The sequence below is a fragment of the Prenolepis imparis genome, unplaced genomic scaffold (genome assembly GCF_030444845.1).
Source record: "Prenolepis imparis isolate NDT839.2.m4 unplaced genomic scaffold, iyPreImpa1.0 SCAF_8, whole genome shotgun sequence".
Taxonomy (NCBI): domain Eukaryota; kingdom Metazoa; phylum Arthropoda; class Insecta; order Hymenoptera; family Formicidae; genus Prenolepis; species Prenolepis imparis.
In genome coordinates this window covers 14143187-14164861 of record NW_028141166.1, presented here as the reverse complement: position 1 = coordinate 14164861, position 21675 = coordinate 14143187, and the positions used below count along the sequence as shown (strand labels likewise).

Below are 21675 nucleotides of genomic sequence, written 5' to 3'. Positions count from 1 at the left end.
CTACGCATTATATATTGAACAGCGAATGTGCCGAATCATTCTCGCTATCTAGAATTCTCCTTTTCAACATCTTCGACTCGGATTATCGTTTCAATTATCAATCGTTAAAGGCGAGATTCAAGAGAGGCGAGCTCTCCCTCCGAGGTAATATTTTATCTCGTCGAAAACGTACATACATATAAATTACGGAGATGACACACGTGAATTTATATCATAGGGATCCTAGATAACTAACACGAATGTGCGCGAATTTTTGCGTACACTTTTCATTGTTTATCCGTACGGTGGAAAAGCACAAAGATCTATCTGGCGTATGTCCAAAGCAATCGTCAGAGTTCTCTCTCTGCGCGCGTTACTAGGAGAGAAATTCCTTTTGGATCATTTCTCCCCCGACATTCGACACGGAGGTGATCCGATCGCGGTGTCGGCGCATTTCTTTCTTTCTTTCTCGTTTCTGGAAATAGCACGCTGTCACGCGCGACAGGTATCTCCTCTGGGAAACGTTTCACGGATTTCCAGTTTTTTTTTTTTTTTTTTTCGAGACCGCCGCGTCGGTCTGGCTACACACGATCCGTCCTCACTGGCGCGTCCTTACTATTCATATTTTCATGAATTTTCATTCGCCGCTCGTGGGATTGCTCGTTACCTCGTGCGTATTCGCACTCGTATTAGCGATGCGACGACGAGGAGACTCCATTGGTTCGGAGTTCTTGCGAGAGTTCATAACGGAATTTTTTTTTTACTCCGATAAAAAGATTGTCAAAATGTAAATGCGCGAATCTCACAAACGGCGAAGGGGGTAGAAGCGCGAATAATCTTTATTCGACGAAAATGACATCGGATTATCCGCTTGGTCGGCTCTCCAGACTTACTCTTCAATTCCGCATCCAAATGGAAAGAATTCTTTTAAAGTAGAAAAATAATTCGTTTCAGGCTTTATCCTTATCTACCATTCTTGAGAAAATTGTAATAAAAATCTATTTCTCTCTTTCTCTTCTTTAGAAGCATTTGCATTTTAAGATTTTGTTAAGTAAAGGATCATAACTTTGGAAAATACAATGATTAATTGTTTTGAATATAAAAGCAGAGAGGAAGTTTCATTAAAATTAATGATCGACTTGAACTAATTCTCTTGTTAGCGATCGCGGGCTATGCGGGCTAAAGTTTTCACGCAGAAAAAATTTTTTCCCAGCGGAAGATAAAACGCATTTTCCTTCGCGAGATAGCCTGATGATTAAAAATATTTCACATACTTCTCAACGCGAGTAGACAAAGACAAACCTGTATTTTCGTGATAGCGTTGTATCGACAAATAAGCTTGGTTGGTGTTGCGCATTGACTTTCGCGGTTTTATAAATTTGAATCCTCTGACTGAAAATGTTGCTCGTTATCTCGTGCATTCGCGTTCATGACCGTACACCTGGTACCTTTAGAAATTTATTTTCCTGTCGCGATAAGAGCTGTATTCTTCCGCCAAGATACATTCAGAGAATAGATAAAAGGAAAAGAATAATAATAGAAAGTAAAACAGCGGCGAAAATATATAGAGCTAAAACCTAGAAATTACTGCCGAGAAATTAAATTCACGCCGCGTGTCTTTTAATTTCCGCCTTTGGCGAAAGGTTTTGAGTAATTAATATAGCCAACGGGGAGACGAATCTATCAAGTGCTAGACTAAGTCATTCTCGAACTTTTTTAATTTAAGACTTTAATGTGGACGAATTTTACACGTACAAAGTGCGATTGTAACACTTTGACAATAGCAAATAAAATTCAACGTCATACAGCTAGTGATAATGGATAATATAGCATTAACAAATATTTAGAATTAATCAATAGTTTTTATAAGTTTTAAAAATTTTAATTTTAAATAGTTTTAAAATTGTATGTAGTATAATCGTAAAAAATATAAATTGGACAAAAGCATAAGAGTAGTTACAGGAAAAAGATTTAATCGATTAACTAAAACAATGGTTTAACTAGTTGCAAAATGTGTCCCTGTCTATAATCGATATCGTACGACATTGAATGTATTTAGGAACAGAGTAAAAAGGGTGAACACATATATATAGCTAAATTCTAAATTAAAATCAACCCAGTTACAATTAAAAGTCCTGAATTTATTTCTTCTTTCGAGAGAAGAAAAATCTGTGCTTTTTTTGTACCTTATATATATGCTTTCAGAAGATAGCGCTTTATAAAAGTTTGCAGCTTTGTTTAACGCGCGCGTAATCTTAGAAAATAATTTATAAATGCACTCAAGTATGCTTTTACATGTTAAAGTTTTTATAGATGATCTTTTATATCATCATTTTTTTATACATCACCGTATTACTGTGCATTAAATATAAATCACTCTCTTGTGTCTAAATCGTCCGTCTCGTAATTCGACGTAATGAGATATTACGCCAAGTAGCTCAGCAAGTTTATTTCCCAGAAAGAGGGGAACGTACTAATAGTAATTACATTAACGGAAGTAAAGTCTACGACACGAGCTGAAAATGTGTGCGTTCGCGCGAGTATAAAACGATTCGCACGCGAGTTACGCGGCGTAAATTTGAATACAGTTTAAGGCCGGAGGGTTACATGCGCGACCGCACGTTGCTTCGCGCGAATTAAGTAAAATTAAATTCAGGTACTCATATTTACGCCCGACGGGCGTGTATATGCGGCTCTTAAAACGAGACTGCAACACGGTCCGTTGCACGTACACAGGACGGCGTAAACCCAGTTAGCCCCGGCATCGCACCTTCTGAAAGCCACTATATAAAAATGTTGTGCATCCTCTCGACATCGAGAGAAATCAGATCTTCCCAGAAATAGAGTGCCAAAGTTAGAGTGCCTTCCAGAGTTTATTTCAGAAGAACTCCTCTCTTTCTCTCTCCCTCTCTCTACATACCCACTTATAGATATCGAGCGTATCGTGCAGATGACAACAGAAAATCAATTGACCCACATAACCAGCAATTCGTTAAATGCGCCAATCGGTGGCGATACATCGTAAAGTGGTGGTAATGGAATGCGTTAATCTTGAAACATAGATTTATACAGTAAGAGATTTAAAAGGAGTTATTGCCTGATCCGTTCGCGCAAAGCTACAATTTTTGTTTCTTTTACGGAAATAGTATATATGTACTGAAGAATACTATATTTGAGAAAAAACTCCTTTCTCCGAATCGGAAAAAACAATTACAATATGAACATTGAAATTAATATTAAGTTATTGTTGAATATAAGAGCATTAATATTGGTGTGTGATGTGCAACATTAAAAAATTTACAAGAATGCGCTTATCTCTGTTTCAGCTATCAGAGGACATCGGGTACGTCCTTTATTCTGCCCTGGGCAGCTTCTACATCCCATCTTGTATCATGGTCTTCGTCTACATACGTATATACTTCGCTGCCAAGGCTCGCGCGCGTCGCGGCATCCGGAAGCAGCCACGTCCACGAGCGGCAGTTCCGCCGGAATCGCCCGACGTCAGGCAGACGAGCTTCACTCAGAGCATGCCGGCGACCGACACCAAGAAACCACCGGGATCAGTCATGGAGAATGTCGCCACAATCGAGAACCAACCGGTCCAGATACCAATTGTCACGTGCGACTTCGCAAGTGACGTCAGCACGTCGGAGGCTGATCCCGGTGGAGGCATCAGTATACCGATGGAAGAGAAGGACACGCTAAAGGTAAGATTTCTAACTGTGTTGAATAGCATTTCTGCGAAGATCGAAACTTGAAGCTTGACATAGAAGTATCGAGAAAGCTATATAGTTACTATACAGTTGAGGAAATATTATAGAGAGACGTGTGTGTATGTATATATATATATATATATATATATATATATATATAACAAAATATTATTTTTCTTGAAATCATTTTGTTGCAGACTTGGTTTTGCTTTTGGTTCAAGCCTCCAGTGTACGCACTTCTAATTTATAAACTTGGATAACTTGTTTAAATTACTATTACTATACTTTTTTACATTATGAAGTTTTTACTTTTTAATTACTACGATTTGCAATTAATTATCTAGTCATTTTTAATTATCATTTGCAATTGTTATTATCTTAAATTTGATGTCCATTAAACATATTAATTTTTTATAATATGTTTAATATGTTTTATTTTTTATCTCTGTTTTATCATATTTTTCGACTATTATTTCCTCTGTACAGATATCATTCACCATTACTCTATCAAAGTATATCTCATATTGTCGATATCTCGTAAGGGACGTTAAAGTAGAAGTAATAAATCTTCGGAATCAAACATTTCGTATTGGAATACAATCCGTGAAATCGAAATAGACGGAAGTTCCAGCGAAAGGGAGCAGAATACAACACCGTTATCAGTATCGCGGATCAGGATATGCGGTCAATCAATCATACACAAGCTTCTTTCGCCATACCGCGCTAGATTACTGTCTTTCATCGCTTCTCGTAAACTGTATATATCTCGATATCTTGATAAATTAAAGTCCATATCGAGAAAGGACATTCTGCCGACAACAATCATATTGCTGCTTTATGTCAAATATCATAAGATTGATACACGGGTTCTGTCTCTCCGACGAAGTGATATTCTCTATCGAGGTGCGTCAGTCAATATTCTCGATATATGCGCTCGGACGACAATAGATCTATAATTATAATACATATCGAAGCTGCTAATGCGCTAACACGTTTGTCATGCGTTCTATTAATGATTAATATTAATACCAGATAATTTGCAAATGAATATCCAGCGTTCGTGGAATATGCGAAACGTTTTCCTTCACTTAATAGCTTTCAATATTCGATTGCGTCAAGCATATCCTTATGTCAATGAATTATGTCAGTGAATAAATTGCTTGAGCATTAAATCACATTGCGAGACAGGAAAATTCATATTTTCGCAAGGTCGCATTTATTACGTACGAAAATACAGTAGTTTTACACCAGGAGAGAGAGATAATTGCGCGAGGATGAGTTTCCCATTCTGACTGTCGCGCAATTACACGGTACGAGGTCTTGTTCAAACTTAAGCGCCAAGAACATACCCGCTTTTGTTACCTCGGGTTCTACATAACAATTGCATGTCAAAGAGTCTCGCGACAATTCTACGTTCGTACGAAAATCATATATCGCAGATAAAAGCACTATAGACACGCCTAACTTGGTATATAATTCCATCTGAGAGTTTCTGAGATTTGAAGAAATCTGCGCCCATAGAAATAAATTAACTTTAATGTATAAAATATATGAATAAGTTATTAATTACGTGGGAGGGGGGGAGGTGCTTTTGATTTGTTAACCCGATACGATAATGCTTTGTTATAATCTTTTTTTAATAACTTTTTATATACTTCTATTACTCGGATTAATTTATTCCTTAATTTCATATAAAAATTTTTAAGTATGATGATTAAAGGCTTCTCTCATAGGAAATTTCAGTGTTTTTAACGTGCCTCACAAATTTACTACGCGCATATTTAAAACCTTATCTCGAAACTAACAACTAAGTTTATAATAATATACTGTATCTAAAAAGTCACAAAGAACCTGCTCTGGCAAAGTAACATGCTCACACAGCACTAGACAGTGCTGATATAGCGATCGTTACATCGTGCACATGCATAAAACGTGTACAGTACGGTTATTTTATAAATGTCTATCCAATTTTAAAATTTGACATAAATTTTAAACGAGTTTAGCTCAAAGCAGAAATAATTTTCTTCCCAATCCACCCAATGTGCATACCTATATTAATAAACTTATGAATAAAAAAATTAAAAATTCCACAATTCACGCGATTATAAAAAGAAGGAGAAGATAAATATTGAAAGAAGAGAGATGGTCTCTCCCTAAGATGTGTATACGAATTTTGTTGACAGGTGAGCGTACCGGTACCGGCGCAAAAGAGCAGCCTGAAGGCGACCTTGTCGGTGAACGGGGACGGACAATCGGGCGGCCAGAGTGTGCCGGCGCGATGCCGAGCGCCCAGCGTCGGCATCGACGTCGACATGGTGTCCGAGTTCGATCCCTCATCGTCGGACAGCGGCGTCGTGTCGAGATGCGCGGTGGTGAAACCGCTGAAATTGCGTCTGTGCCAGCCGATCTTTGGTCGCAAGCACATAGGTAAGTTGAAGAAGGAGCACGGCGACGCGGCGCGACACGCCGGCAAGGACGAGTCAGGCGGCGGCGACGCCAAGACGGCGAAGCCGCGCGACCCGGAGAGAGAGAAGAGGAGACTGGCGAGAAAGAAGGAGAAACGCGCCACCCTAATCCTGGGCTTTATAATGGGCAGCTTCATCGCTTGCTGGCTGCCCTTCTTTGTCCTTTACATCGTCAAGCCCCTCTTCCCCAAGTTTGAGATACCCACGCAAGCCTTCGTGATCGCTTTCTGGCTCGGCTACATGAACTCGGCGCTGAATCCTTTCATCTATACCGTTTTCAACAAGGACTTCCGCCGCGCCTTCCGCCGGATACTGTTTAAATGAGCGATGCAGTATAGCGTCGACCAAGAGGGACGCTAGCGATAGTTACACGTTTTCCATGCCTCGGGTACGCCGATACAAATCGTACCTCCAGAGGACGTCTTTCTCGATCGCATCGCGCCATGTTTCTGTTCTCTCGAATTATCCCCGAGAGAAACATTGATCGCAAGGCGGCGAGTGGAATTCTATGAAAGAACGCCTGCGAAATATGGAGTCGGAAATGCGCGAGAGAGTCTCACGACAGAGATGTTCGCGTTTCAGATCGAGAACCAAGTTTTCCAGCCGATCTTTTTTTTTCGAAATACGAAGTGAGCATTGAAAATGCGCATTGTGAAAAATGCCTTCGACAAGGCATACCTCTTGTATATCCCTTCGGGACCTTTGTCACCTTCCGAGAAGACGGATTCTTCTTGCGTCCGTCAAATGTACAATTTTACTCGAAGAAAAAAAAGATGGGAATTTACTCGAAGATGGCTGGCCAGGCAGAAAGTTTTAAGAAGAAGAAGAAGTTGAGATACGCAAAGGAAATTTTTCTCTATGTTGCTTAGCGACAAAAACTACGATAGAAATCTCCCTCTCGAGATGAGATATGTTTAGAGAGAATGTCTCGTTCAACTGGACTCCGTGAAATTACGCACATCGAACGCCGTAAACGAGATCAAGATCGATCAGGCTATCTTTACACAGCTCGCATAGATCTTGTAACACGGTGCATGGCGACAGATCAACGAACTTTCGATAAGTACGCTTCCAAGATGGCTGGCCAAGGGAACACAGTCCGCCATGCGCGGCGTACCCTCTCGGGTTTATGATATAATACCTTGCAAAGCGAGTAGCTTCGTAGACCAAGAGGCAGCATATCGCTCCTTCCTCCATCTGCGCATATTTTTTTTACTGACCATTCTTCTTCCACAAAAGAATAGAGAATAGCAAGAGAGAGATACGGGATGATACGCGCAAACACTATATGTATATGTACATATATATCCCGGCTGCCCCGGATGGAGGACACTATTTCCGTGCCTAATCTCTTGGTCACGTTCACGAAAGGCATGACAATCCAAAGTTGCGTATGCAACGCGCTTGCGTAGATATACACGGACTCGCCGCTATAGGAGGGATTGCAAATTCCGTTTGTGCGTTAACGCACAATCGCAGTAGCGGATGCAGAATCGCGTGAGATGCAATTTAGAGCGGCATTCAATATTCGTGTATACGCGATGGCGGCGGCGGCGGAAGACAACGATCGAAAGAGCATAAAAAAGATCCTGTGCGAACAACGATCGGCCGCATGAACACCAGCCAGCGTTGAAAAATCGTCGGCAGAATCTACTGACAAATAAAACGAGGATGCGCGAGAAGGTATATAAGATACGTTTCCTATATTATATATAATTAGATATTCGCGCGTCGTAGGTCCGCTTAAAAAGGGCCTCTTTAAACGTCCGGCGTTCCAATCGTGAGTCTTCGATGTTAATTTTAACGGAGGATTACACATGTGTAGGATTTAATAATTCTGTCACGTACGTGCAGGGTGTATGGAATTCGTGTGTCGTGTATATGTGTGCGTATGTGTGTGTGTGTGTGCGCGCGTATATTTGTATAATTCGTTTCTTTCGTGTGAAAAAAAAAAAAATACAAGAGATACAGAAGCTTCTTTTTATTTTCTATAGAGCAAGTTTCTTCTATCGGACAGCCTAAATATACAGCAATAATTAATTTTTCGTTCGTCGAAAACGCTCGTTCGTTCGTTCGTTCGTTTGGATGAGATATCACGAGGGAATAAATCGGCGCGAAACGATCAGTCGCGAATTGTATCTTCGACCATACATCGTCCGATACGTATGTGCATATGTAAAGGGTGTGCGTTTGCATATGTGTAAACACGTACACACGCTATCGATATACGATGAATGATCGCTTTGCGTCGAAGGGTCCAAAATTGAATGCAAATCTAGATAGAAATAAAAAAAAGAAACTGTATGTCCGTACATATATACATATATCGAGATATTCTCCCTTCTCCCCTTACTCAAATTTATTTTCTATCGTGACCGAAGATTTCAACCGGCGTTTTATGTTTGTTCGATTATATGGTGGATGGTATATATTTTATATCAAACTTGTGGGCTGGTGACGGAAAAAATGGCACGTCAAACAACGGAGGATGATCAAGAGTAAGCGGCTAATTCTCTCGAAGGGTACAAAGAATATAATAAATCGGCCAATTAGTGCGCTCCTTAGACAGAAATATTATTTCCGTAAGACGGAAATTCCATGCCTGTATTAGCAAACAGATACTCTCCAACATCTTCCTAGAGTACCTAACGTAACGAGTGAATTGCCGCTCGCAAAGTGATCATACGAGAAAATATGGAGATGTCGCGAGATGGAGAAGAGAGAGCAACGTCCCACGCACCTGTGCTCGTCATTCCGTATAATAACCGGGAAACAATATTTCGTCCGCATTTCATCCCATCAAGCCTGAGATCCACGCGCGAGAGAGGTCACGACACGACGAGAGAGAGATTTTGGAATTTTTCTCTTCCGGAATTTCTAAAGTGCCGGTGACAGCCCACTTTTCTCCGCCGCTCTCACTGGTATTTTACTTGGCAAGTGTGTGAAAGAGAGAGAGAGAAAGGAAAAATAACAGTAAGCTTTGGCACCATATATCCTATGCATCCGCTATAGCGTGTACATTAACGAAAATGTATGCGCTCGTGCACGTACGTGACGCGCAATACACCACAACGATAAATCGATAAACACAGTTCGCGCGTCTGGTCTGGTTTCGTGTTGTTTAAGAGTATGCCTGTTTGGATGCGTGCGTGCGTATGCTCTCGCATCTCGCTCCCTTGTCTGTTTCCTGTCTAACTTTCAAAGTCTTCCTTGGGATCCTTCTCTTAAATGTTGTCATGCTATCATTAGCTATAACTTTCCCACGACAATCTTGCTCGCGATGTTCGAAATTTATAATTTTAGTCCGTTTCTCTAAATCTATTTTTTAATTTCACAGCACCTTATATTATGACTAATTAATTTATTATACCTATGATAATGTTGTATACTTTTATTGTATAGCTCGGAGGATATATGACTGAAATTCTAGTCTATAAATTCTGCGGGTCTCCTGCTCCATTCTATCGATACTCCACTCCTCTTTCTCTCTATTTCCTGCGTTATCGCTCTCTTTTCCTTCTTTTATTATTTCGACCTCCTCTCTTTTTCTCCTTGATCCTGACGATGAAATGGTAATTGAAGTGGTTGAAAAAGACTAGGATGAGAAAGGGGTAATTCGTGAGAATAGCCGAGAGAGAGTGATCGCGCGCGGATGGTCGGGTATGAAGGAACCAATATGGAATTCGTTGATAAGACTGTGGCATTCGTTCAACGGATTATTAGCATAGCCGGGATCAATAAGAGCGCGCGCCTCACCTTTTTCACGAAGGAAGGAAGGTGAGAGTAAAAGGGACGCGTGTTTCCACACTATGGCAATCGATTGCACAAACGCGACGGTCGTTGGACCCGTAGTTATTTGCGTCGAACCGCCATACGGCAAATATGCTGGACGGAGATCTTGTGAAGTCGCACGTACTCGATGAGAATGTTTAACCACGACCGCGACTCGTTGATTACTCATTGATCGATACTCTTTCATCGAAAAACGAAAATTGAGTGATCTTCTTAATTCTATTAATGATAATACGATACACTCGCTATAAAAAGAAACAAATCGAATTTTTCAATCAACGTCGTGCTAGCATCGAAATAAAAATACTTTTCGTGTTTACCAGTATAATTTAATGTCATTTCTTGTCTTCTCGTTTGTAAAAATGTTTCCTTTTCACATTTTAATCTCCGTTTTTATTACAAGTGTGAGAAACAAAAAGCCTTTTGCATTAATATCTCGTATACGAAAACAAAGCAATTTCATATATATATATATATATATATATATATATATATAATAATTAATGCTTTATTTTGCACTAAGTAAAGTTGCACTTACTTCAGTTTATATCTTTCATTTAATATATATGTGCCGAACTTTTTCGATCATTTTATTTTAATGCTTAAAATTCATTTTCTATTATTACATTCCTAAAATGTTTATTATATTATTTATAATCTCTTTTAACAATTAAAAGATATATCTAAAGACAAAATTGTGCTAATGTGATCAATCAGTAATATAAGTCCAAGGATTAATTGAATAAAAACTAAAAATATATCATGTAAAATATTCTAGTCCTCGCAAATTTCAGGCGAACGGGAGATATATATATTTATCAAATATTATCCTACAAATATACGGTGAGTAATTTCACGGATGATTAAATGGAGCAAATGTCGGGAGCGAGATACGAATGTGGGCACATGTGATTTGAATAAACTATCGATAAATAAAATACATTATAAGAGCGTATAAGACATTAGCGAATAAATAAAAAAAATGTAAATGGCCGTGCAAAGAAATACCGTAAAAGCATTAAGAAATAAATTGAAATAAATTTAAATAGCAAGTAAGAATTATGACCGTTTACCAATTGTCATCAATTAATACGTGTAACACACCAGTCGCTTTAGGCGTGGTGCAAATTTTTTGCAAACAAGTCTTTCGGAAAAATCTCTGTGTGTCAGTACCCAATTATCTACTTTAATGATGTTCTCTAAGCAGCATATAATGTACAGTGACGATTTCTCTCGAGGTTAAGCTATCGAGAATCGTAATCCGCGTGTATGAGAACCGTAACGATCGCAACGATTTATATAAAAATTACTATGATCATTACGGTATTGCACTCGTATATATATATATAAAATCTAACTCCAATACGGTGCACAACACGCCACTCGCGAAGCGCTATACAATATAATGCGAACGCACTTGAAAACCGACATACATTGTACACATATGTATATTATATATTACTGTTATTACCATTATTAAAATATATATTAATTATTAATTAGGTATATTACTAATCAAAGTAGGGATCCAACGATTGACTCTATCTGTTATTTCCAATTCGCCGACGACGGTGATCTTCACATCGCGCGAGATCGTCGTTGCTTATGGTGCTTAAGTAAGTCCGGAAAAAAGGCAGAGAGTTCTCGAGATTTTTTCAAGAGGGAGAATACTAGCAGTCCGTGCGCGCTAGTTCGCCGACTTCGAGCCGTCCAGTTCCGATTGCGAGTAATTCGCGAGAAAAAGTTTACTCTCGTCGTAGAAAAGTATCAAAAGAGCGAAAGGAACGCGACGGTGGAGATGAGTGGCGATTCGCGTTTCTCCCGGGAACACAAATCTCGAACCCTCAGACTTCATTTGCCCAATTATTCCGCCCCCTGCGGATTAAGTATTTCGCCGAACTAAAACGCGCGATTAAGAACGTCGTCATAATTCCCCGTCGAATTTATTACGCCCGCGATAAAACGAGGTTATTTTCTTTATTTTAGTTTACGATCGAGGATCGCGCGTGCACGGTCGTTGTGCAATCTCTCTCTATTTGGCACGAATCTCCGAATTTTTCGGAGAGAACCGAACCGCATCGACCTCATGAAAGAATTTTTATAGTTATGCGAATCAAGTACGGGTGGAAGACGATATTCCGGATTATTCGAGTGTGGAGGAAACTTGTTTTGTGCAGTTATATGTACGATAAGTCGATTCCGTTGCAAAATCACGAGAAATGTCTCTTGAAAGAAGGACGCATTCATAGGTCGAGCCTAGTATTTCATTATTTTTTAACATGTTAAATTACACAATAATTATTAACTGGGTAAATAGATTATATACGAGAGGAGGCCTATATCGGTTTACCATAAATCTTTTGATGAAAAATAGCATTGCATTTATATGTAGTTTGGACGTAATTTACGCTTTGTTTCCATCGTATACAAAATTATTATTATTAATGATAAAACTATAGCAGCAATAATTATTAAACATGTTTCTGATAGGAAAAAAATTATCTATACTTTATAATTAAAGCTGCAAGTATTATTATTATTATTAATAAATTACAACTAATATCATGGCATTGAAAAAATAGAAAAAAAATCATTTAATTTATTATTCAACTGCGTTGTGTTTAATTAACTGGAGATAAACCGAATATTGCGTCAATTCGGCATATAGAGTTAACATAAATCTGCCATGCTTAGCTGCTTGCGCATTGCGAATAACTTCGGGTCGTATTTCACCGTACCTTTTTAAATGTTGCTCGTGCTCCTTACGAAGAGATCGTTTGTGTCGACCGAGATTTATGTTCCCATCATCGCCTCGCCAGATTTATGCACCGGACGACTCGGATCCGAAACGAACGATCGCGATCACCATGCGGATGCATTACGACGAATTCTCGCGCCACCGGCGGACTTTTATTCTATCGATAATATTGGAGCAATGAAATCACTGTGATATCACTAAAACGCTTTCAAAGTGTGCGACGGGATTGAAAACGACGCCACGTAAAATTGGCGCGGGCGAGAGAGAGAAAGAGAGGAGAGAGAGAGAGAGAGAAAATGAGGGTGAGAATGAGAGTGTGAGAGAGAGAATTAAAAATAAGATGAAAATAATAAGAGAATGTAGAGATTTACGCTATATCGATTATCATAAATTATTGTAAAGCGTATATTATATGTATATATACACACACGCATACGTACGAACGATTGACTATATAGAAAAATATTATAAAACTTGTATTATTAATCAGAAGAATCTATATATATATATATATATATATATATATATATATATTGAAGACTAAATTACTATTATTGTCGATATTATATCATTGAAACTATTATCATCATATTACGATTACTATCATCATTGTTAGTACTCACTATTATCGATGGAAAAATCCTATTGTCTAATAGCGTTGATTGTCTGTTATATATATAGAGAATGAGAGTAATGTTGCGACACAGATTAAAAAGAAAAAATTAAACGAATACAATTAATAGTGCTATTTATGAGAGAAACGTTTTACTGTACATAGAAATTAACGCCAGGCGCAAGCTAATTCTTCGCGATTAACACGAATAGAGCTGAGAAAAATCTGAGGAGACTCGGCTCTAGCCCGTGAGCGATTTTTGACGTAGGGCTTAGATATTATAAGGTATCAGTTTCCCAATTGAAAGATCGAATATTACAACAGTCCATTAAATGGGAATTCTAGAGACAATAGCGATCACGCGTTACGAAAGGCTAAGTCGGCACAGAAAACGGAGTTCTGAATATGGAGAACCACTAAGGGTCACTTCGACCAACTTTGATTAACTTTAATCGACGATTAAACTATATCTTTATCTCTTTTTAAGAACGTATCTGAAAAGAGACCAAGATATAGTTTAATTGTCGATTAAAGTTAATCAGAGTTGGTCGAAGTGGCCTTAAAACTTCGAGAGCGCGTTTAGCTATTCTAAATTACACACCATGCCTTCGTGTCAATCATAAATTGCTTAAGCTACTTTTTAGGGCATCACATTTGCAAATCTATATAAGATTTGCTCTTTTCTAGTTTCATCCAAATTTCATATAACATTATACGTCCACATATATTTTTACATTCTACAATGTTCAACATATTTCGTTTATATTTTAAAAAATATTAAATAAAAAGAAAAATTATTGCAAAATCCTATAGTAAAATAATTTTCTAAAGATTATTTTTTTAGATTGTCTAGGGTTGCGGGAAAATAATGATGAGTATAACTACTGCGAATGTGTTTCTGCTTTAGTGTCCCAAAGTATCTCAAGCAGCAAAATCAAAACTTTGCGGTGACAGCATGTTAAGTCGCGCAAGAAAGTTCCATGCAAGTGTAGATTTAAGATTTAATTTCACTTTGAATAAAAAGTTCGGTGTTTTTAGAGACAGTTCGTTAAGCTCGTTGCACACACAAATGCATATTTTCTTGTCCGCTGTCCTCGCAAATTGCAACGCATGTTATCCGGCATACAAAACAAGAGTCACTGCCTGTGAATTTGGTGTCTCGCGAGAGACAAACGCGGTATAGCCTGATTGATGTAACACGATTATGCAGATGATGAGCTTTTAGCTCTTCAAAAGAAGAGGTACGATTGCCGTGACGCGGATCAGGCTAGTTACATGTCGCAAAACACGTGCGGAAAATAGCACCGGATTTATCAGCGGAGAAGCAAACGATGCAAGTTGTAACAAGCTGCATGCATGGTTAAACCCCTGCGCTGCAACAAAATATTCCGTAAAACAAAGAAAACAAACGTCAAGCGCTGACTCTGACGCGATATATTTGAGAGCGTCACAAAATAATAAATCCCATTAGCGATTTATGACCTCTATTTTTTATCATACACTCGTGAATTTTGCTTCGCGCGACGTAGCACGCTGTTGTCGACCAACGACTGCAAATATATGATTAAGCTTAAGGAAGGTTGAACGCGCCTTCGAGGTTCAAAGTGCTGTGCCGGATACGCATTTTTGAGTCACCAGTAGCTTAAGCTGTTGTCACCTCGCGTAAATAAGGTGACGATCGTGGTGTGAGCGTCTAACGACTATCGACTCACGAGCATTATATCTTATCGCCGATACTGCGCAGCATGCACTTTTCAGCAATATGTGTTTCATCTTTTAGTCAATCTCGACGTTACAACGATTCCACCGCGCGGCAACAGTTACCGTACCGGCAGTATTGCTACTAAAAGCTTACCGCGATAGCGTGTCTTCGACGTGACGAACGCTAATGTGCCGTAAGAAGATAATGTAAGTCATGAGAACATTGCGCTATGATGCATATCATAGTTGATTTGTAAACAAATACTTTAGCATTTCACAGTTTATTCGTATATTTCAAAATTTCTCGAAAGTTTTCTGTCAAAAAATAGATAGACAATTTTCATTTCTGCAGTTCGAATATTCCTAGACTTACTTTCTCTAATACGAGAATTTTTCGTTAAATCTTTGATTCTCAATAGTTCTATTTCAGTATCAAGCTTCTGAAGCTTCTGAAGCTTCTGTTTGACAATTCCGCTCAAATAAAAATTTCAAACGAGATTTATTTTAGAATAAACTCATCGGGTACTACATATGAGTAAAATGTAGCCAGCCACACACACACACACACACACACACACACACACACACACACACACACACACACATATGTACATGCACACATTGACTTAATAATAATTTTGTAAAAATAGCATATGATAAACATGTATTTAAAAAAAAATATTTTTTATCAGAAAATAAAATGCATAATTTCCAAAAAATTAACAATTACTACTTCCAATATAATATTATATCAAAAGCAGGCCTTATATATTATAAACTTATTACACTCTTTACTCAATTCTAATATAAATACACCGAGTATTGTCTTTTACTTATTAATCATATGATTAATGCTCATTATTAATGTGTAAGCAATAGTGATTTATGCAAATTCAAAACTTAATTTTTCATTTGAAAGAAAAAATATTACTTTGAACTGCGGAAAATCTAATCATTTTATCTATGAGTTAAGAGTCGATACCGCCGATACTCGTTGTATTCCGCGCGGGATCTCTGAATTCTCGATCCACGATTCAGCATTCCGGTGCATCTGTCTACACGGATTCACCGTGACTCTAATGCAGATAAAAATCACTAAGTACCTACTAAGTATCCTGATAACAAAAGAATAATGCTTGAACAATCACGAGAAAAAAAAACCGTAGTATGATACGAAGTGACGTCTATCCAATGTCTATCCAAGCATTTTTACATCAAATTCTTTGACCTTTTTTTTCGCGAAGATGCATCTCCTCAACTTGCATAGAACGGCAAAAATATATCACGCTCTCCCTTCTTTCCCCGAATTTGTTGCGAAACATTGTCATTCAAATACGATTACGTTATCTATATTTCTCGTCGCGGAGAAACGAGAACCAGTTTTCCGGACACTCTTCTTCATCTTCGTCCGACACTACGTCATCCAGAATCCCTTGGAGCGTGTACCCCCGAAAATTACGTCGCTCGCATTGTAAATGCCGCATAAACATCTCCATTCATTAATAACGACGACTGAACGCAAGTTTTTCTCGACACTTTCGCTGAAAATTTACATCATTCGCGGTACGTTTCTTAAGATGACAATGTATCGTTATTAAGGTGCAGAAATCAAGCTGTGATTCAAAACTGCATGCGATTGCAAGAAACGAAAACTGCATTTAATTGTAAGATATAACGAATGTCAATAAGTTTTACAAAAATTTCTCTCTCCTGAGTAGCTAAAATGATAAGATGTCAGAATGTTCGTTAAATCAAATTTAAATCTCGCTTACAGAGATTTTAATGACGATCTATATTCGGAACCAAATTAATTCTTAATTCACAAGTTTAACGCGCGCTTTTTGACGACACCAATTTTGACATTAATTATCTACTCAGCCAAAAAAGTAATCTTTATTTGTGTGTGTATGCATGCTCTATAGTATTGTTAGCAATGTCGATATTGTGGATATATTTCGCAACATCTCGTAACATATTCAACACGCATATGCTGGCTTCTCTGGCAGCAGTAAACATAAAATTGTTTTTCGTCGTTTTATATTACGCAGCGAAATCTAGTTTACAACATCGCCGAAATCACACAAAAAGGTCAAATCAAATTTTAGAGTCGTTAGCACAACGGGATAATGGAATTCCATGTAATGGAATTTACGAAATAAAAGCTGTAAAAAGTTCTCCGCTTTTGTTCCCTGCACATATACGCATGTAAAAACCTACACGCAATACTCATTCTTTGTTTCATTACGGTAATTAATTTATTATCGCGATAACAATCAAAACATGTAATCAAGTTTTCATAGCGTGTGTGATACTTTCATTTATACTTTAAAAGCGATGAAGAGATATATATGTATATGAATACACAAAAGAGTCGTTGCTTCTTTAATATAGAGAACAGAAATGATGTCAATAGAAAATATCTGGAAATCTTTTTTCTGCAAAATTATCGATTTCAGAGACATGTTTATTTTACTCTCTTTCTCTCTCTCTCTCTCTCCCCCCTCTTTCTTTTTTTTATCTTTCTCTTTCTCTCTTATTTTTTCCCTTGGAGTGAAAATTGAAAAGTCTACGTACAGGGATTATAGTCTGTGTGCAATTTCGAGTTGTCAGCGAGATGATTCAGGCGTTATTCGACACGCGTACACTCGGATCCGTGCGGTGAAAAAAAATGAAAAATACTAGTCTGTCTTCGTCCGTAACTCATTTACATCCCTCGCGAGGCACATAAACGTATATACACGATGCAAATAAACGTGCGCGTGACCGTGTCGAAGAATACGCACGACCGCTCTCCGAATTACACGTATGTGTACTGAATATAATACATACGAGAGGGCCAATTTTTATCACGTGAACGTCCCTGGATTTCTTCAGTCTCGTCGGAGAAAAATTACGAGTGTCGAAAAGAAAGACAACAATAACAACGACGAACAAAGCAATAGGTTTTATGCACAAGCAACGCGCATCCGATTAATAATTGCAACAATGATCATGAATAATTTCTATTACATGCCTATATATGTATAATATATATATCTATATAATATATAATAAAATTTATCCCGTAAAAAAAAAATAGAGAGATTGAGAGTAAAGAATATGTTCAAGAAACATCATTGACGTTTTTCTCCATTTTTCATCATACGCAATTGGATCATTTTTACGATCGTACATGCGCACCGTAATAAATCACTGGAATAAAGAAAAATAGAGAACGCACATCCATACGTACAAACACACACACATACACACATGTGCTCATACATACCAATTGCACATATATTTTGCGTACGAAATATGTATAATGCTAACGTTCCATTTCCGAATAAAGAAGCTCTCTCTCTCTCTCTCGATATGCGGAATTCATTTTACATCTTAATCTATAAAAGTCTTCCATTCCTTCCTCGACGATATATTCGTCTGTGTCTATATATTCGGCCGACTAGTTACGGATACACGAGCGTACATTAGTAAACAGAAGAAGAAAAAGAAGCGCAGTTTCCTCTGTTCTCACCACATTTTCGTCTAACGAACGGGCTCGGCAATTTGTGTATCGCGGTCGTGGAATTTCTCGATATATCGTTAAACAGTTTGTTGAAAAAATTCCAATATCGATTAATTCAATGTTGTGCCCTCCGTTTATCAGTAATTTGGCGAGCCAACGAACAGGGCTTATTTTTATGAAAAATGTTTGTCGTTTATAAAAAAAAAAAGTATACATACTCTTTTAAACTGAATATATACTCTCTTAAACTAAATCAGTGAAAATATCACCGATTAAAGCGGTGGCAAAAAGTTTCATCGAAGATCAGTGATAATTCATTAACTTTCAGTGAAAACATTTTGCTCTTCCGTCTTATTTTTTATGATTATGATAATAAGATTTCGCTGAAAAATATTGCTAACTAATTCTTCTCAGTGAGATTACATTGTTTGCAATACTATTACTTATAAATGAAATCACTGCTTGTTATGTTGCTAATACACTGATCCCAGATTCTACATTGTATATTTAAGAGACAATATTGAAAAAATTATAAACTCGCACATTCCTAACGTGTTTTCTGCATTTTAAAAGAGAAATATGTTTACAACTGTTTAATGCAAACGAGCCGACGGAAAAGTATACACAATATAAAAGAAGCGATTGTATAGAGAAATGGTCTTTTCTTCGGTACAAAGAAGGATGATAAATCGAGAAACGCGACGCAATTTAAATCACGTTGTTATGAGAAATTAAATTTTCGTTCCTCTTACATTTTCCCTTAAGCATGTTTATTACCGCTGGTACGGACGTATTTATCGGGAATGAAGGAAAGTTCTGTCTTACACAACGAATTTAGTTGTGCCCAGGAGCGATCGGGAGGCCAATTTACGCCGTCAAGAAATTGTGCGAAATCCTTGCGATAGTAACGCGTTAAAGCTTTTATCCACTTTGACGATAAACCGAGTTTTCGCGAAACTTTCCTGCAAGTCTTCTCGCGCGCGCTCTCTCTCTCTCTCTCTCTCTCTCTCTCTCTCTTTCGTTTACAGTGAAAAAGTCTCGCGCGCATCCGGCAAGTCTGACCTCGCGAGGCCTTTTTCCACTGATTTCACGATTTCAGAGAGGCGAGATTCGACCCACGCGCAGTCGAGATTACTCGATCGAGAATTATCGTAAACATCAAGAATCAGAAATACAAAATGCTCCTTTTGTGCATCGTGCGAAAAATGGCGATGAGCAAAACGAAAAAAAAAAAAAAAAAAAAGTTTTTGCTCTCTGCACGTCACATAAATTTTTACGGCGGTCTGCTCATAAAAGCTAACGTAGTTAAAATTTAATGGTAAATGCGTGACATAAGTCGTAAACAGTGCCAGCGGTTATCATTATTATTTATGAGCTAAGGAGGAAAAGAAATCACACATAACGAATTTACGATAATTTTGCGAGAAGCTAGTAACGAAAATGTCGAGCTTGACGTTAGAGTTCGAAAATGGTTCGAGAATGAAAGAAGATACATTTGAATCGCCGAAGACTGATTTACGCGGATTTTCCGATATCCGTTCACTCTTCTCGCGATGATAAAAACAGAACTATTATGTTTACGAGAGATATCTAAAGATAATTTAAAATTTTTCTCGCGCCTCATAAACGCGGATATAAATGTTATCGAAGCGCGGACAGCGTTCGGACAGGAAATCGCGGGAGGAAATCGTGAAAGAAAATCGATAAATTCGCAAAACGCGGACATAAGTAGAGTGAGAAAAAATACGAGAGACGTGAATGGCGAAAAAAAGGGAGAACGTGCGAGTGAGAAACAATGATGTGCATTGTACGTTATAAATACTTGTATAACACACACATTTGGTCCGCAATAAAGATAATAATTTTTGTATAATATGAATCAACTTAACCGTATTAAGGCGTAATATTCTCTATCTACTACTCGTATAAGTTCGTTATGTACTAAAGAGAAAAATCATTTAAAAAAAGGTGGAACACAAATTGACCAACGAGAAGAGGCGGAATCGTTGTAATACTGCGTAATAATGTTATAAGGCGTTAAATAACCGATAGAGAAAAAAAATGCGAACTATATAAGAATGACCGATGCATTAAATGAAACAAATTATTTTTTTTTAACACAACAGTACTTCTCTCCGAGCGAGTATTCACATACTCTTCCTCGTTGACGCTTAAAATAACTGACGGAAAGAGGGAAGCAGAGAAAATAAAGGAAGAGATATGTACGGTAAGAGAGGTAAAATGTATATGTGTATGCGTGCGTGTGTGTGCATGTGAGAGATAGCATAAAGGAAGAGAGAGAGAGAGCGAGGGGATGGTAGAGAAAGGGAAGGACAGAGAATGGCGAGAGTAATCAAAGTACTTCAGCGACGAAGAAATGCGCGAGATGCGAGAATGACCGAATAGCTTTACTGATCTACGTTCGCCGTACCTTGTGCTCAAATCGCATATTTTCAACAGTGCGCCAAAAGACGGGCGATCGATCAATCTCGACGCGGCGATCTCGAACGAATGAGATGCGAGATGGACCGAACGTTTTCATCGCGAGCGGGGTATATGCTACTAAGGTCAAGAAAAAAACAAGAGTAAACTACTGATACTGTATACTGACATTTAAAAAATCTATCAGTACGCGCTATACGACTTGGTTTTATAAAAAAAGAGATGAAAAAAACTCTCATTGTGTCTTGTTCTTTTTATTGTTTGTCACCACTCTCTTTCCACGCTTGATTCGCGTTATGCGTTTCTCTTCGCGGAGAAATTAAGGAGAGAAGAAACAAGCCGAAGTTGTTGCCGAGAGAGGATGGGGGTAAGTAAACGAATTAATTACAAAACTATTCCCATTGTCGAAAGAAATTTATCGGCTTTCGTCGCGGCGACTAGCCTTTAATCCGTTTCGTCGATATACCGATTATATTTAATGCAGAGGGATTTATAAAGGCTTACGCAAAGCTTCTTACAGTAAAGATCTTCTAACGAAGTTTCCAACGGGCGAAACTTTCTAAGTCCGATAATTACGTGCAATGAAAACACCGTCGAACGACGACAAATTATCAGTATCGTGTTATTCGCGCCCGTTGTTAATCGGCGAAATGTTCACTCATTACGATTACGTAAAATACTTTTGATATTTAATATTCTCATGACTC

General features: G+C 38.0%; 1 protein-coding gene across 3 annotated transcripts in view; it reads left to right on the top strand.

The window, feature by feature from the left end:
* Octalpha2r (alpha2-adrenergic-like octopamine receptor) overlaps positions 1-21216 on the top strand; it is a 116593-nt gene extending 95377 nt beyond the window's left edge. Inside the window, exons 2-4 of one of the 3 annotated variants that reach the window (XR_014425845.1) lie at positions 3306-3686; positions 5876-7840; positions 20987-21077. Coding sequence is in view for 2 of the 3 variants with exons in the window: in XM_083043987.1 (XP_082900113.1) it covers positions 3306-3686; positions 5876-6481 (987 nt within the window). In the remaining variant the exon portion in view is untranslated. Of the gene's footprint in view, positions 1-3305; positions 3687-5875; positions 19822-20986 lie in introns of those variants that run through there. The other 2 variants (XM_083043988.1, XM_083043987.1) reach the window with 2 other exon arrangements.
* The last annotated feature ends 459 nt before the right edge of the window (positions 21217-21675 follow it).